Source organism: Bos mutus, chromosome 5 (assembly GCF_027580195.1).
Source record: "Bos mutus isolate GX-2022 chromosome 5, NWIPB_WYAK_1.1, whole genome shotgun sequence".
NCBI lineage: Eukaryota > Metazoa > Chordata > Mammalia > Artiodactyla > Bovidae > Bos > Bos mutus.
In genome coordinates this window covers 86,864,818-86,882,488 of record NC_091621.1, presented here as the reverse complement: position 1 = coordinate 86,882,488, position 17,671 = coordinate 86,864,818, and the positions used below count along the sequence as shown (strand labels likewise).

Here is a 17,671-nt window from a genome sequence, read left to right as displayed (position 1 = left end):
GGTGGATAGAAAGTATTTGGGAAAATTAAAAATGCCAAAAGATCTAAAAAGCCAACTCGAATTTGCTGCACACTGGTCACTATTTAATGGCATTTACATTGTCTTTATAACTATTTACATAATGCTTGTATTGAATTAGGTATGATAAGTAATCTAGAGATGATTTAGGGTACAGGGCAAGAAGTGTGTAGGTTATCTGCAAACACAGTGCTGTTTTATGTAAGGAACTTGAGCATCCTTGGGGTTTGGTGTTTAGGTGGAGGGGGGGTTACGGAACCAACCCTGTGAGGCCGAGCATGACCATATTCCAATTACCTGCCACTTTTCAGCTCCAAGCTTGGAGCCACCCCTGGTGGCTAAAGATGTCTGAGCCAGCAAGTCTACTTGGGGGTGCCATTCAGAAGTGGTTTATGTCAGCAGTTTATTTTATTGGTCCTTCTAGAAGTGGGACTGGGGAATAAGCTCTTTTATTCCTGAAAGCTCAGTGAGGAAACAGAGTTGGTTTCTGACAGGCTTTGAATTTGAGGAGAATGTGAAGATTGGCTTGTAGAATAGTGGCCTCCATGTGAGGGACCAGCAGAGGAACAGCTGTGAGCCATTCCAGGAGGGTGGGTGGGGGAGATCCAGAAGACCCTGGTGTTTCAGAGAGAAAGGGAGTGAGGAAGGAGTGGGACTTCTAAGCTCCTTCCTGTGCTCAGCTGTGTCCCACCCTGCTGAGAGGTCAGACAAAACAAGAACAGGAGAAGCACACGAGATTTACCAGCTGGAATGCAGGTTGCTTCGTCAGTGCCTGAAATCACATCCCTCATCTCATTCAATTTCTGTTTCCAGAGATTTCTCAGGGCTTGTTCTTGGATCATATCCTCAGTTTTGGGGGTGTGTACCCTTTTTAGGGCCAGTCTGTGTATTTCCTACTCTGTACAGTTCTCCTAAAATCCCTGATCTCTGAAAGTCACCACTTGATGGTTACATCACCATGAAGAGATGTTAGCCATCCAAGCCTTGGATATTTAAATCCATCAGTCTGCAATTACAATGACTAATTCAGACACATTTCAGCTGCATATGAGAGCTGATATGTTTCTTTGTTTCTGTTTAGTTATGTCAGTTTCAGGTGTAAGGTGTACAGCCTTGTAATTTGACATCTGTATACACTACAAATTGATCACCACCACGAATCTAATTACCATCCATCACCAGACAGGTGACCCCTTTACTCATTTCACCCATCCCCCAGCCTCTTTCCCTTCTGGTAACCACTAATCTGATCTCTGTAACTCTGAGTTACCAGTTCCCTGCAGATACCAAGGGACAACTTTAATGCTGTAGTGAACATAGGGAGTGCATATGTCTTCTTTTCAAATTAGTGTTTTTGTGCACATGTGATAAATACCCAGAAGTGGAATAGCTGGGTCACACGGTAGTTCTAGTCTAAATTGTCTGAGGCATCGCCATACTGTTTTCCATAGTGGTTGCACCAATTTACAATCCTACCACCTGATGTCTTTTCTTCTGAAACTTTTTAAAACATGAAATACTCCAGACGTGCATTCCGATGGCTGGAAGGGTGAATGAATAGTTGTCTAATCACCCTGGAGACACAGATGCTTTTGTGAGCTGGTGGTGAGGTAAGGCTGCACATCTCTGTGGGAATGACAAGTGGATGAGTCTGCTGCTCTCTTAACCTGCTGTTCTTTTCTCTCTCCATTTTCTCTCCTAGGAAACAGATGGAAGACTGCTGCGACCCCGCCCATCTCTTTGCTATGACTAAAATGAATTCCCCCATGGGGAAAAGCCTGTGGTACGATGGGGAGTTTTTATACTCGTTCACCATTGACAATTCAACTTATTCTCTCTTCCCCCAGGTTAGTAAAGAGTTTACTGCCTTTCAATATAATTTCTTACATGTCTTGATATCATAGGAAAGGGATCACTGACCTTTTCTTACCAATCAGATCTACTTCTTTTCATCTTCTTTTTCTAAAAAAAAAAAAAAATATTTATTTACTTACGACTGTGCTGGGTTTTCATTGCTTTCTCTCGTTGCACATCACCAGCTCGAGACATGTAGGCTTCAGTAGTTGTGGCTCACAGGCTTGGTTGCCCTGTGGCATCTTCCCGGACCAGGGATCAAACTTGTGTCCCCTGCCTTAGCAGGCAGATTCTTAATCACTGGACCACCAGAGAAGTCCGTATTCTCTTCTTAATTATAAATTCTCCCCTTTATAACTGTCATTTGTGTGTGTATGTGTGGGAAGAAGTCAAATGGTGTTTTGATACAGGGGCAGCAGTAGCATAGTATAGAATAACAGATTTCCTAGCGCTTCTGATTTGAGTCATATGAGACTGAAGGAGGCAAGCAGAGAAGGAGGCGAGGCCAGGGAATTGTGGAATTCTAGTGTTTTGAGGTTGGCTGTGGAACGATCTTGAAGATTTGCAATACTGGAATGTTTTCTTAAGGCTGGTATTGCTCTCAGGGAGTGGGGACCATATGGTCAGAAGTTGCTTCTTAGAGCTCGTGAATCTTAACCCTGTGGTTAGATTACTGCTCTGAAGTGGAGGAGTGGTGGTGATGGAAAGAGAGTATCTGACCACTTTTGAAGTGGTCTAAATCAAGCTTTGCTCCCTTAATGTTTTCCTCTGTGGTTTTCCAAGCACTGAAATCAAATGTTTTATTAAAATAGATCTATGTAGCAGTGGACTTTCCCGGTTGCTTAGTGGTAAAGAATCTGCCTGCAATGCAGAAGACACAGGAGATACAGGTTTGCTCCCTGGGTTGAGAGATCCCCTGGAGGAGGTCATGACAACCCACTCCAGTATTCTTGCCTGGAAAATCCCATGGACAGAGGAGCCTGGTGGGCTACAGTCTGTGGGGCTGCAGAGTTAGACACAACTGAAGCAACTTCTTGAGAAAACTATATGCAGGTCAGGAAGCAACAGTTAGAAATGGACATGGAACAACAGACTGGTTCCAAATAGAAAAAGGAGTATGTCAAGGCTGCATATTGTCACCCTGCTTATTTAACTTATATGCAGAGTACATCATGAGAAACGCTGGGCTGGAAGAAGCACAAGCTGGAATCAAGATTGCCTGGAGAAATATCAATAACCTCAGATATGCAGATGACACCACCCTTATGGCAGAAAGTGAAGAGGAACTAAAGAGCCTCTTGATGAAAGTGAAAGAGGAGAGTGAAAAAGTTGGCTTAAAGCTCAACATTCAGAAAATGAAGATCATGGCATCTGGTCCCATCACTTCATGGGAAATAGATGGGGAAACAGTGGAAACAGTGTCAGACTTTATTTTTGGGGGCTCCAAAATCACTGCAGATGCTGACTGCAGCCATGAAATTAAAAGACACTTACCCCTTGGAAGGAAAGTTATGATCAACCTAGATAGCATATTCAAAAGCAGAGACATTACTTTGCCAACAAAGGTCCGTCTAGTCAAGGCTATGGTTTTTCCTGTGGTCATGTATGGATGTGAGAGTTGGACTGTGAAGAAAGCTGTGGTGTTGGAGAAGACTCTTGAGAGTCCCTTGGACTACAAGGAGATCCAACCAGTCCATGCTAAAGGAAATCAGTCCTGGGTGTTCTTTGGAAAGAATGATGCTAAAGCTGAAAGTCCAGTACTTTGGCCACCTCATGTGAAGAGTTGACTCATTGGAAAAGACTCTGATGCTGGGAGGGATTGGGGGCAGGAGGAGAAGGGGACGAGAGAGGATGAGATGGCTGGATGGCATCACCGACTCAATGGACGTGAGTTTGAGTGAACTCTGGGAGTTGGTGATGGACAGGGAGGCCTGGTGTGCTACAGTTCATGGGATCTCAAAGAGTCGGACACGACTGAGCGACTGAGCGACTGAACTCAACTGAACTGAAGCAACTTAGCACAGCACAGAGAATCTATGTAGCAAGTGAGGGGGAAAGAAAGGAAATCCTTATTTCTAGGGAGCCCTAGAAGTCATTAGGTGAAAGGTGGAGTAGGAGTCATGAGGTCGCTCCTGAAATTACTTAGAACAAGAAGTTACTGCCATAATTGTGGTTTAGAGATTAGGAAAACACAGTGGCCACTGCCATTAGCAGAAACGAGCCCCGAGAAGTTGTTTCAACTCACCTCCTCCCTCCAGACCTTCCTCCAGTGCATCTAATGGGGAAGATTAATTTGCATCCGGAACACTAGTTGCAGAGAATCCAAGAGGGGCAGTTTTCTTTAAAGCAGTCAAGCTTTAGCAGGAAGCTAGAAAAAGAGTGGAATTGAGGTTGAATGAGCCAATTTGCAGTATCTTCTTTGTGCAAAAACTGATACCAACTTGCTATGAAATAAAGATGAGATAAGGAAGCAATCTCCTTTAACAGCGCATCAAATAGAAAAATATTTAAAGAAATCCAAAATAGGATTTTATAGATGAAGGCTTTCAGTCATACTAACTGACTCTGTGCTAGGAAATAGATTTGAAGAAAAGAAATGATTAAAGAAATACAAACTAACCTCCCATCTTATCTGTAAGTTGCAGCAGTCAGATAGCAGGAAACATTGTCCTTTTCAAGTGCATGCGCATGAATTCTGTGTCTCTCCCTGCCAGCTTCGAGATCAAGGAACCATCCCTGAATAATAAAGGAAACGTACCTTTTTCTTAGAAAGCGTTAAGCCATTCTATCACTGTGTGTGCACAGTCATTCCAAAGGCCTGAACCAGTTCAATGGGTGGACTTGAAAAAAAAAAAAGTTACATGTATATTCTTCTGATGAGATTCTGAAATGACTAATTAATTTATAGAAACCCTGGAAAATCAGTTTGCAGCAACACAAAAGGTATATATCCCTGGGCCCTCTTATTTCTTAGTGAAAGAATTCTAGTTTGTTATCAGGAAGCTAAATTGTCAGTTAATTGTTAGGCTTCATTCATGCTCCTGGCGGGAAGAAACTGCCATGTGCTCATTAGGCAGAAATGCAGGTGGGTGAGCTGGGCTCCATGTTGTCAATTGAGTATAACATCTCTCCTTTCCCTGTATTTCAGCAAAATAATGCTAAATCACTCCTTCTCTAACTGAGATGTATAGCTTTATATTACACTTTTAATTATATATTTTAATGTATTTATTTTAATTATGTATTATACGTCTCCCCTAAAGGCTCAATATAAGTTAGCTACCGTTCTTATTGGTATTATTCCTTCGCCCATTTTTATCCACTGCTTTTATTGTTGTTGCTGAGGTGCAATCCAAGATTATGTGTTTGATGTGTAAAGTAATAGGTCCTGAATCAAGGTTGGAGGGTCCACAGAGGCCCTGTAGAGATGGTGTGTATTTTGTAATTACAGTTAGCGGCTTCTTATTTGTACATCTTACAACATCCCATGGCTTTATTATCTGCTGCTGCTTCTGCTGTTTAGTCGCCAGGTCATGTCCGACTCTTTTGCAACCCCATGGACTGTAGCTCACCAGGCTTCTCTGTCCATAGGATTTCCCAGGCAAGAATACTGGAGTGGCCATTTCCTCTACCAAGGGATCTTCTTGATCCAGGGTTCAAACCTGCATCTTCAGCGTCTCCTGCTTGGCAGGCAGATTATTTATCACTGAGCCACCTGAGTAGCCTGGCTTTAATTTATTCAGTTTCACGTCGTATGCAATTATCTGCATAATTATCTATCACAATTTTCTAAAATTCTTTATTTGCTGATCTCAATACTATCTTGTGAGGTTTTGTGGGAACTCATTTTTGTGCCTCGTACTGTGCTTTGCACTCAGTGTAGAGGTTCATTTCTAGCTGCTCACGGTTGCCAAGATCTCCTCTGAAACATCCCACCTGGGCTGGACCACTGCTCTGCTCTGGCTTGAACCACAGGAGACCAAGCAGGATAGTTAGATGTAGTTGTTTCCAAATGGCTCTATCAATGTATTTTGATGAGATACTTCTTGATTATTATTAGGTATGAGGTGGTGCAGTGACAAAGAATCCACCTGCCAATGCAGGAGCTTCAGGAGATGTGGGTTCAATCCTTAGTCAAGAAGATCCCCTGGAGTAGGAAATGGCAACCCACTCCAGTATTCTCGACTGGGAAATTCCATGGACAGAGGAGCCTGGCAGGCTACAGTCCATGGGGTCGCAGAGAGTTGGACATGGCTGAGCATGCACGCATGCACCGTTTAGACATGAAGGGCTGAATTATAATCTTTATGTGAGTTTTCTAGAATGTACTGTGTGTGTGTGTTTGGAGGGGAAGGTGTGTTCGTAGGTGTTTCCATTTTGAGAATACTTTAGGATCCCTCCATCCCCTGGGTTGGAATCAACTCCTTGCTCTGCCTGTCTCTTTGAAGCCTGCATGGTCCATATTTGTAGATAATGCCGACTAAATACTATTTTGGGGCTTCCCTAGTAGCTCAGCTGGTTAAGAATCCATCTGCAGTGCCGGAGACCCCGGTTCGATTCCTGAGTCGGGAATATCCGCTGGAGAAGGGATAGGCTACCCAGTCTAGAATTCTTGGGCTTCCCTGGTGGCTCAGCTGGAAAAGAACCCACCTGCAATGTGGGAGACCTGGGTTCAGTCCCTGATTTGGGAAGAACCCCTGGAAAAGGGAATGGCTACCCACTCCAGTATTCTGGTATTCTGGGCTGGAGAATTCCATGGACTGTACAGTCCATGGGGGTCACAAAGAGTTGGACATGACGGAGTGACTTTCACTGTCACTTGACTTATAACATATTTTTGCCCAGAAAGAGCATAAATTTCTTTGGGAATGAGTGAGGAAGTAGCAGGAATGTTAGAAACCACAACTGTGCTAATATAATCTGAGAAATATTTTTCATTGGTGTAATAAAAACATGGTCAGCCTACCATTCTCTTACATCGTGCTGGATAATCACGTGATATACATCACAAACTAGATGAGTCATTTTTCCTCAAAATATCCACCCAAGGCCATATGTAAGGAATCACATAATTAATGCACCTCAAACAGACACTCATTTCCAGTTTCTCTGGTTGCCATAGACTTCCACTTGGCCTAGATCCACCATACCCTTGGCCCGTGGGAAACCCAGCAGAACATGTTGAAGCAGTTTTGTCAAAATGACTTTGTTAAAATGAAAATACACATTTTTATTTTCCTTCTGAGTAATGTGCTTAATAGAATCCTCTGAGCTTCTGGACATTCACAGAGCAATTTTTTTTTTTTCTCCTAACAAAATTTAGATTCAACTGTGCGATCTATGGCTTTCAGTAATTCAGCTTTTTTACTTACCAATATGATGGTAGTCATTTTCCAAATACATACCATTTCAGCTGAAGGAAACTAAAGAGACTAATGTTTGGTGGGCATAGATCTTTGCCAAGCCAGTGTTGGTTCATGCTGTCAGACTTGTGTTTGGCTAAACTTTGGACCTCTTACGATTCCCCATGGCTTTATTATCAAATTTCTCCAATTCTGACACAGGGACTTAACCAAATAGGTACTTATTTATCTCAAGCAGTAATTTGAAATTAGGTGAGTAGTTTAAGGCTGGGTGGTGGCCACACAGTGCCATCTAGTTCTCAGGCTCCTGCCTTAGCTGATGGCCAGGTAACCCAGTTTTGATCCAGGATCCCTGTAGGACTGAGAGGAAACAGAAGAAGAAAATTTGGATAGACTCCTGCTGATGTGCCAGTGATCAGAACTGAGTCTCATGGCTGTGTCTAACCAAAAGAGAGGCTAGGAAATTTTAGTATTTCATCTCTGGACAGATGCACTCCATGTGCTGACCTGTGCATGCCTGCTAAGCCGTTTCAGGACTCTTTGTGACCCCATGGACTGTAGCCCACAAGGCCTCTCTGTCCATGGGATTCTCCAGGCAAAATTACTGGAGTGGGTTGTCATGCCCTCCTCCAGGGGATCTTCCCGATCCAGGGATCAAACCCGTGTCTCTTGTCTTCTATGTTGGCAGGCAGATTCTTTACCACTAGTGCCACCTGAGAAGCCTTGTGTTGACCTGCACTATCTGCCTTAGTTTTTTTCACATGTTAGCTCGCTTTATCCTCATAGCAACTCTGTGTGATGGTTACTGTGGTCTTCATTTCATAGGTGAAACTGAGAACTGAGATGGGCTAAATAACTTACGCACAGTTCTAGAGATTGCAAGTGGAGGGCTGACATGTAAAACCCGGCCCATCTGATTTCCAATGTATTATTGTTTATTCTCTTTTTTTTTTCTTCTTGAACAATCATGGGTTCTGGCTATTTATTGTTAATTTATATCAGTCACCTTGAAACCATTTTAAGTTTTTTACTTCCCTTAGATGAATATTCTTAAAGGAAATGGAGAAATTCTTTTTGTAGCTATCTGAGAGAAAAAAAAAACAGAGTACAGACATGCAGGCTCTAGGATCTCGTGAAGCAGTGTAGCTTCTCTTTGACTTTGAGTGCCTTATGGCCCACTTAGGAAGGAGAAATAAGACTAGTCCCTTTATTTTGGTTTCTATTAAATGGGTTCTTGGGCCCAATTCCAATGTGTGTGACTGGAGACTTCGCCTCACCACCAAGCAATTCTCAGACACCAACTGGTGGTCTTACAATTCAGCTCAATTCTGACACTACATACCTGGAATTAGCATCAGATTCCAAGGACTAAGAGATGCAGGTTTGATCCCTGAGTCAGGAAGATGCCCTGGAGGAAGGCATGGCAACCCACTCTAGTATTCTTGCTTAGTATTCAAGGACACAGGAGCCTGGTGGGCTACAGTTCATGAGGTTGCAAAGAGAGGACACAACTGAAGCACACCAAGGATTCAGTCCAATAAGACTGCCCTCCTCTTCAAACATCAGTGGCAAGCCCAGGTTATGGCTTTTGCTTTTGACTGACTGACTATGCATTGGAGGTTCCAGTGACTCCCTCCAACTCAGGCTGCCAGTCGCAAGTCCAGGTCTTATCCTGACTGACTTTTGACTGACCCTCTATAAATCAGAGGTTCCTATGACCTCCTTCTTGCGTTCTGTGAGTTTGCTGGAACTGCTCACAGAACTCAAGGAATCCGTTTACTTTCTCCATTACCGATTTATTACAAAGGCTATTAGAGGATATAGATCTACAGCCTGATGAAGAGTTACATAGAGCAATGTCCCCAACAAAGGAGCTTCTGTTCTTGGGGACCTTGAGGCCTTGCTTGGTTGCAAGCGGAAGCACCCTGTTTCCACAACCTGGAAGTTCTCTGAACCTCATCCTTAGGGTGTTTTGTGATGGTTCTATTATGTCAGCATAATTGATTACAACATTGACCATTGGTATTTGATTCAACTTCTAGCCACTGTCCTCTCCCTGGAGATCCAGGGAGTGAGACTGAAACTTCCAATCCTCTGTTCATGATGAGTTCCCTTGACAACCAGCCCCCATCTGCATTAACATAAAGCCAGTTGTGGTGTGAAGGGGCTTGTGATGAATAACAAGACACCCATTTCACCTTTATGGCTCTGAAGGAGTTTCAGGAACTGGGGAAGTGAAGCGAAGTGAAGTGAAGTCACTCAGTCGTGTCCGACTCTTTGCGACCCCGTGGACATAGCCTGCCAGGCTCCTCTGTCCATGGGATTCTCCAGGCAAGAATACTGGAGTGGGTTGCCATTTCCTTCTCCAGGGCATCTTCCTAACCCAGGGATCAAACCCGGGTCTCCTGCATTGCAGGCAGGCGCTTTATCCTCTGAGCCACCAGGGAAGCCCCCAAGAACTGGGGACAAGAGACCAAATATTATAAAAGATGCTCCCTTCACTCATTACTCAGGAAATTACAAGAGTTTGGGGAGCCATAAGACAGGAGACCAAATATCTTTCAGAAACATATTTTGGTCATCTGAATGACCAAATATATTTGTTCCTTATAAATCACATCACATCTGTCATAGAGAAGTCCAGGCTCTCAGAGGGAAGCACTTTATTCTCTGTACATTGCTTCTTTATTACAGGAACCCAGAACACGATTCCACTGCCATTAACTACCTCAGGGCATTTATTCTTTCATCGTTGGTTGAGTGCCAGCGATAGAGAAGAAATATGTAGGGAATGGAATCTAAAGATCTGGGGTTTAGACCTGGCCTTTCTATGATGGTATTTGTCATCTCAGGTAAGTCATTAGTGGTTGTAACTATTCTCAGCCTGAATTTTAGAATTTTCAGTTCAGGATTGATAATACCTGGTGTTCATAGTTCAGTGTTCTTATGAGAAACTAAGTTAAAATGAGATTAGGGATGTAAAAGTACTTTGTAATGAATGCACAATGCAAACATATAATAATGTTACTTTTATTATCTTTTTAAGCATTTATGGCATGTAAGCATTTCTTAGGAATTTTAGTAATAAAGGAACCAATGGGGGAGTGGAAGCACTAGAAAAGGGGTCAGTTTTCCATGCTGGTGAGTAGTGAGGAGATAAATCTGTTGAGTCTTGGATTTGGGAAAATATAAGGAGTGATGGAGAATGCCTCAGACTCTGGCAGTCAGACATTTGTATCATTATAGTTGGATAATAATGATGATATGCTGAAATGTGATGTGAGAAATATGCAGTGTGAGAAATATTATTAATTTCTAGTGAATTAAGATTCTATGTCTAAACAGTGGATTAGCTACTGTTCCTCATACTGTTCTGTAACTGAGAAGATAAGGAGAGTGGGTCATCCCAGGATTTCCGCATGTCTGTTATCCTCAGAGGAGAGGAAAGCACAAGATTATAAGTGAGTTGTGGATGAATCTAGAGTCTTTCATTCAGCGTGAAGTAAGTCAAAAAGAGAAAAAACAAATATAGAATATATCACGTATATTGGGGCTTCCCTGGTGGCTCAGTGCTAAAGAATCTGCCTGCCAATGCAGTTAATGCGGATTTTATCCTTGGTCGAGAAGATCCCCTGGAGCTGAAAATGGCAACAGGCTCTAGTATTCTTGCCTGGGAAATCCCACGGACAGAGAAACCTGATGGGCTACAGTCCATGGAGTTGCAAAAAAGTCAGACATCACTTAGTGACTAAACAACAACACTTATATGTGGGATCTGGAAAAATGGCCCTGATGAACCTATTTGCAGGACAGGAATAGAGACACAGAAGCAGAGAATAGATGTGTGGACACAATGAGGGAGGAGGGTGGGACTAATTGGGGGATTAGGATTGATATATATACACTACACTACCATTGTAAGACAGATAGCTAGTGGGAGCCTGCTGTATAGCACAGAGGGCTTGGCTCAGTGCTCTGTGATAACCTAGAGGGGTGGGATGGGGGGCGGGTCTCAAGAGAGGAGATATATGTATGCATATAGCCGATTCACACTATGGTACAGCAAAAACTAACACAACATTGTAAAGCAATTATACTCCAATTAAAATAAACATAAAAGGAAAAAAAAAAAAAAAGAAGTGAGTTGCCCCACAGAGTAGTTGAAGGTAAACTGAAAGATGTGTTTGTCTTTCAAACTTAAAAATAATTACAAATTAAGATCTTTCTGTAATGAAAATTGGGCTTCCCTGGTGGCTCAGATGGTAAAGACTCTGCCTGCAATGCTAGGAGATCTGGGCTGGATCCCTGGGTAGGGAAGATCCCCTGGAGGAGGAAATGGCAACCCACTCCAGTATTCTTGCCTGGAGAAGTCTATGGATAAAGGAACCTGGCAGGCTAGAGTCCAGGGAGTCCCAAAGAGTTGGACATGACTGAGCAACAAACACTTTCACTTTTCTGATATTTATCATAGGTTGTCTATGGTTGAAGATAAAATGAAAATGAGATGTAATGAGTGGTCTATCTTGCCATGGTGTGGACCTTTCTAAAATGTTTGCAGTGTATAAAATTTAGTGCAAAGACTGATCATGGCTCAGACTTACAACTTCCTGGAAACAGTTGAAAAGCCTGCATGACACCAGTTACCACTGAGTCAGGTCTCATCTGCAGGTGTGATGGGAGCGATAACTCTTTTCAGGAGGTTTGCATGTTCCATAGAACATTTTCTTCTTAGATTTGGTTGACATGACAGGGTGTTTTCCTGCAGAGAAAACTGGTATATCTCTGTTTTTCTTCAGCTGGTGTCTTTATCTTGGTCCTTCTTATGAGCCAATGTCCAGATGTAGAGAGGTATTTCTGATTTTGATTTCATTTTGAGCTTTTGTTTTCATACCAGGAAGCCTCTGTTTCTTTTTTGCTCTTGATGTACTCATTTGTACTTCTTAACTCTATTAGGGATCTCACAGAGTCGGACACGACTGAAGTGACTTAGCAGCAGCAGCAGGAACTGCATAACAGAGAAGGCAATGGCACCCCACTCCAGTACTCTTGCCTGGCAAATCCGTGGATAGAGGAGCCTGGTAGGCTACAGTCCATGGGGTTGCTAAGAGTCGGGCACGACTGAGCAACTTCACTTTCACTTTTCACTTTCGTGCATTGGAAAAGGAAATGGCAACCCACTCCAGTGTTCTTGCCTGGAGAATACCAGGAACGGGGGAGCCTGGTGGGCTGCCATCTATGGGGTCGCACAGAGTCGGACATGACTGAAGCGACTTAGCAGCAGCAGCAGTAACTGCATAAAGATACATTTGATTAACTTAGAGCATACACTAAATTTTCTCTAACTTAATTAGTTTGGTCAGGGAATAAAAATGAGTATGGAGAACATTTTCTTAATGTTTGTATCTGTTCAAATCAATTTACTCTTTCTTCTGCTAATTGGCCTGTAGTCTTTAGGTCCCTTGGGAGCTGATGCAATGTTCTTGTCATCCTTCATGGCCTGACACACCTTATCTGCAGGTCAGAACTTCAGGGTAGACTTGCCCAACAGGGTGAAGAGGGGGTAGGGACGGGATAGAATAGGGAAGTGAATTTAGCTATGGAGACTAAAAGGAGGTCCAGCCAGTAGTAGCCAAGTAGATTAAGATTCTCAATTTAGGTAACTATTGTCAGTAACCAGGAGATAATAAGAAGCAAAAGAAAGACAAATACCATATGGTATCACTTATAAGTCTGGAGTTGAAAAGAGGACACAAATGAACTTATCTGTAAAACAGAAACAGACATAGAAAACAGACTCGTAGTTGCCAAGGCAGAGAGGGAGTGGTGAAGGGATAGAGCGGGAGTTTGGGATCAGCAGATGCAAACTATTATATAGAGAATGCATAAACAAGGTCCTACTGTATAGCACAGGGAACTGTATAGTCAATGTCTGTGATAAATCACAATGAAAAAATATGGAAAAGAATGTATACATAACCAAATCGCTTTGCTATACAGTAGAAATTAATATTATAAATCAACTATACTTTAATAAAATAAAAAGGGAATAAACGAATGGTTACCAAAGGGGAAAGGGAGGAGAGGGAAGGTTAATTTAGGAGTTTCGGATTAACATATACACACTTCTATATATAAAAAGATGAACAACAAGGACCTATTGTACAGCACAGGGAACTATATTCAGTATCTTGTAATAACCTGTAATGAAAAGAATCTGAGAAAGAATAGATGTATATGTACACCTACATCAATTTGTTGTACACTTGAAAGTAACACAACATTGCAAATCAATTATACTTTAAAAAAGAAAAAATAAAATAATGTTCCACTAGTGTGAAGCTCTATCCAGAGAGCCAGATTCATCTGTCAGTGATTTCAAGTTTCCAGCCACTAGGCTAGACATTTTGGGAACTGGCAGCTTCAGGGAGGTACAGACCAGAGGAGGGCAGGGTCCCATCCTTCTAGAGACTTGGGAGCTGATTCTTTAATCCAGGCAGGGACCCAGGGGAACAGGATGGACGTTTCCAGCATGGACATTGTTAGGACTTGGCCAAGTCATAATGTCCCTCCACACCAAGCTGCAAAAACAAGGAGCATATGATTGAGGCCCTCTCCAGGGCCGAGTTCAAGTTTCCTGGCCACCAGAAGCTCCACAGCTCCAAAAAGTAGAGAATTACTGGCTCTTTCCCTTTGCCACCACCGAAGTTTCTGGTGTCCCGTATTTCTGGTGTCCCAAGTTTCTGCTGCTGCCCCGCACGGTGTTATGGATACTATAAGAAAAAGCCATACCCAAAGTCTCCCTTTTGCCAACGTGTCTCAGATGCTAAGATCTACATCTTTGACCTGGGGTGGAAGAAGGCAAAAGTGGATGAGTTGCCATCACATGGTGAAAAGCTGTGGCAAAGGTGGTTTTCACATCCTGGTGTGGCTCCACCCCATTATGTCATCTGTTTCTATAAGATGTTGTTCTGTGCTGGAGCTGATAGACTCCAGACAGGTATGTGTGGTGCCTTTGGAAAGCCCTAGGGCACAGTGGCCAGGGTCCACTTTGGCCAAGTCGTAATGTCCATCCCCACCAAGCTGAAGGACAAGGAGCATGTGATTGAGGCCCTCTGCAGGGCCAAGTTCAAGTTCCCTGGTGGCCAGAAAATCCATATGTCCTGGAAGTGGAGATTTGCTAAGTCTAACGTGGATGAATTTGAAAACATGGTGGCATGAAACACTATCCGTATGGCTGCAGGTTCAAATGCATCCCTGTTGTTGTTCAGTCGCTCAGTCATGTTTGACTCTTTGCAACCCCAGGAACTTTGTGACCCCAGCATGCCAGGTCTCCCTGTTCCTCATCATCTCCCAAAGTTTGCCCAAGTTCATGTTCATTGCATCAGTGATTCCATCCAGCTGTCTCATCCTCTGATGCCCTCTTCTCCTTCTGCCCTCAGTCTTTCCCAGCATCAGGGACTTTTCCAATGAGTCGTCTGTTCCCATCAAATGACTTCAGCATCAGTCCTTCCAAGGAGTGTTTGAAGTCAACAATGTTAATTTCATCGCTAATCCTGGCCTAATTGGGACAATTTTTGAGAACAAGGCAGAGGCACATTTCTAGAACTGAGTCTGAGCTGGGTACCAGGAATCTGGAAGAGCAACGTGGGAGTGTTTTGAAAATAAGACAGAAGCCAAGTTACCAGCGTCACACCAAAAGGCTGGAGGCAGAAGACTGTGGGTAACTTGATGTTGGTTCCCACAGCTTTGGGTGGCTACTTCCCCTGATCATTTCCCTGAAGCCAGGGCTGGTCCACATTTCCCAGGGCTCCTGCCAAGTCTGCAGTGACCTGAGTGTGGGTTCAGGCTGAAGAATTAGGCCTGATAAAGAAGAATTTTCTGACAAAATATTAAGTTCTTACCCTCTCCTGGGTCACCTCTGTGGACTGACAGTCCAGAGGACACAGACACTCAGTGAAGGAGAGAATCTGGGCAAATTGTTAACCAAGGCAATGTATTAGCAGTTTGTCTGAAAAATATGGGACTTCCCTGGTGACTCACACAGTGAAGAATCCGCCTCCAATGCAGGAGACCCGAGTTTGATTCCTAGCTGGGGAAAATCCCCTGGAAAAGAGACTGGCTCCCCAGTCCAATATTCTTGCCTGGAGAATTCCATGGACAGAGGAGGCTGGAGGGATAGGTGACCGGCTAAGTGTGGTGAAATTTAGGATGGATAGAGTGTGGCTCAAGATTCACTGACTATAATGGAAACAAAAGTGCTTTCTGAGAATAACCAACATTTTATACTCTGAAAACTATTACACATAAAATTTTTCTTGCTACATTTTATTTTTCCTGTCTGCTGAGACTCAGACTTTTAACTCTTTGCTAAGGAAAATAAAAAGGTGCTGAGCAAAAAGACAATAGCAAATTAAATTCATTCGAGAATTTTTACTCTGGGCGATCTGCTGTTAATGCATTGGCTAGCAGCTCCTTATAAGTATATGACTATTTTGCTTAAAATTTTCTCTTCTTAGGGTTCAGTCTACTCTAATGAGTTGGCCAAAAGTTTCATTTGGGTTTTTCCATACCATCTTACAGAAAAACCCAAATGAACCTTTAGACCAATCTAATACAATTTGGGGTCTCATCTACTATTCAGATGATAGCACATTCACAAAGTATTATTATTCTGGAACTGTAAAACATATACATTTCCAAATTGTTTTGTTTTGTTTTGTTTTGTTTGTTAAAGCCTGACATAGATGTTGACTGTTACACACAAGGTCATTAAGAAATGAAATAACTGCAGTTGGCAGGTGCTTCCAGATGAGATGGAGATTGTTGGAGTTCTTCAAACCTGAAGGCCAGTGATATGTATGGACTCCAGGGAAAAGTATAGTATTTCTTTTCCAATAAAAATAAGCTTTAATCTTAATTTTATTTGTATTTACTTATTTATTTACAAGTATCTATTGGTCCTGTTCAAGTGTCATTTTTTTAAAGAAGTATAGCTGATTTACAATATCATGTTAGTTATGGGTATACAGCACAGTTGTACGTATATATACATCTATATAGACATATGTATTTTTTTTCATATTCTTTTCCCTTGTTACAAAGAATTGAGTATAGTTTCCTGTGCTTTCCAGTAGGTCTTTGTTGATTATATAAAAACTATAGTACTTCTATGTGATCCATAAAATTTAGTACAAATCGAGAATCAACAACATATAATAAGAGTTGAGTTAAATTTTAAAATAAGGCTTTGCTGCCCCAGAAATTCCCTTTCTTGTGTGTTGAACTTGCCACCAAAATGAATATGCCCTGTGCCAGAAAAACTATGCTTTCTTAAAATTTGGGTAATTCTGTACAAAATAGAGAGTTGACACATTCATTCATCAGGCATTTATTAAGCAACTTCTATTGTGTACTAGGGACTGGACTCACTCCTGGGGAGGTGGTGGTGGGTGAAAAGAGACCTTTCTCTCCCCTTATTTGGGTCCTGTCTTCAGTGTCCCAGAGACTCCTTACCTTCCACATGTTCAAAATTTAACTCCCTCCCTCCCCATCAGCTTCTCTTTATTCTCTGCTGCAGGAAATGATACCATAACCCACTCAATCACTGGAGTTGTACTTAACGTTTGAGTCCATCCTCTGTACCAACCACTTTTCCAGTGCCGTTTCCTTTTGTAAATATCTCTTGATTTCACCCCTTCTTTCAAGACCTCTCTGCCACTGCAGTAGGTCAGGGTTTGTCATCTGTTACATGGGTTCATTCGAGAACTTTCTGACAAGTTTCACTGTTAACGAACTTGCTTCCCTGCAATGCCCTGCACCCTGATGTCAGTGGCTGTCGTGACAAAATGTAAATGGTTTGTGTAGCTTCTCTTAGGCTGCTCCTCTCTGCTTGCCATGCAAGCAAACAAAAGCAAGTGGCCAGACTGAACACTCGCCAAGCCTGCTGGAACAGGGTCAGAGCAGGAAACTCATGGAGAAGGACAAGTAGCAGCTGGCAGATACTCTGCTGCCTTTGCATGATTAAAAATGATGAGATTCTAGATGTTCTAGACTCCAGGAGAGGGACCCTTAAGCTAGGCTGGCATATTAATCATCTAATTAGGAGTGCTAACCCTTCCCCTCATCTGGTCCCATCACTTCTTGGGAAATAGATGGGGAAACAGTGGAAACAGTGTCAGACTTTATTTTGGGGGGCTCCAAAATCACTGCAGATGGTGATGGCAGCCATGAAATTAAAAGACGCTTACTCCTTGGAAGGAAAGTTATGACCAACCTAGATAGCATATTGAAAAGAAGAGACATTACTTTGCCAACAAAGGTCTGTCAAGTCAAGGCTATGGTTTCTCCTGTGGTCATGTATGGATGTGAGAGTTGGACTGTGAAGAAAGCTGAGCACCGAAGAATTGATGCTTTTGAACTGTGGTGTTGGAGAAGAC

General features: G+C 42.6%; 1 protein-coding gene and 1 pseudogene across 1 annotated transcript in view; both read left to right on the top strand.

The window, feature by feature from the left end:
* Positions 1-17,671, top strand: part of ST8SIA1 (ST8 alpha-N-acetyl-neuraminide alpha-2,8-sialyltransferase 1) — a 175,461-nt gene that overhangs the window by 58,521 nt on the left and 99,269 nt on the right. Inside the window, exon 2 of the mRNA XM_070371176.1 lies at positions 1,721-1,865. Within this exon, the coding sequence (XP_070227277.1) occupies positions 1,721-1,865 (145 nt within the window). The remainder of the gene's footprint in view (positions 1-1,720; positions 1,866-17,671) is intronic.
* LOC138988007 (large ribosomal subunit protein uL16-like) lies at positions 13,833-14,453 on the top strand (annotated as a pseudogene).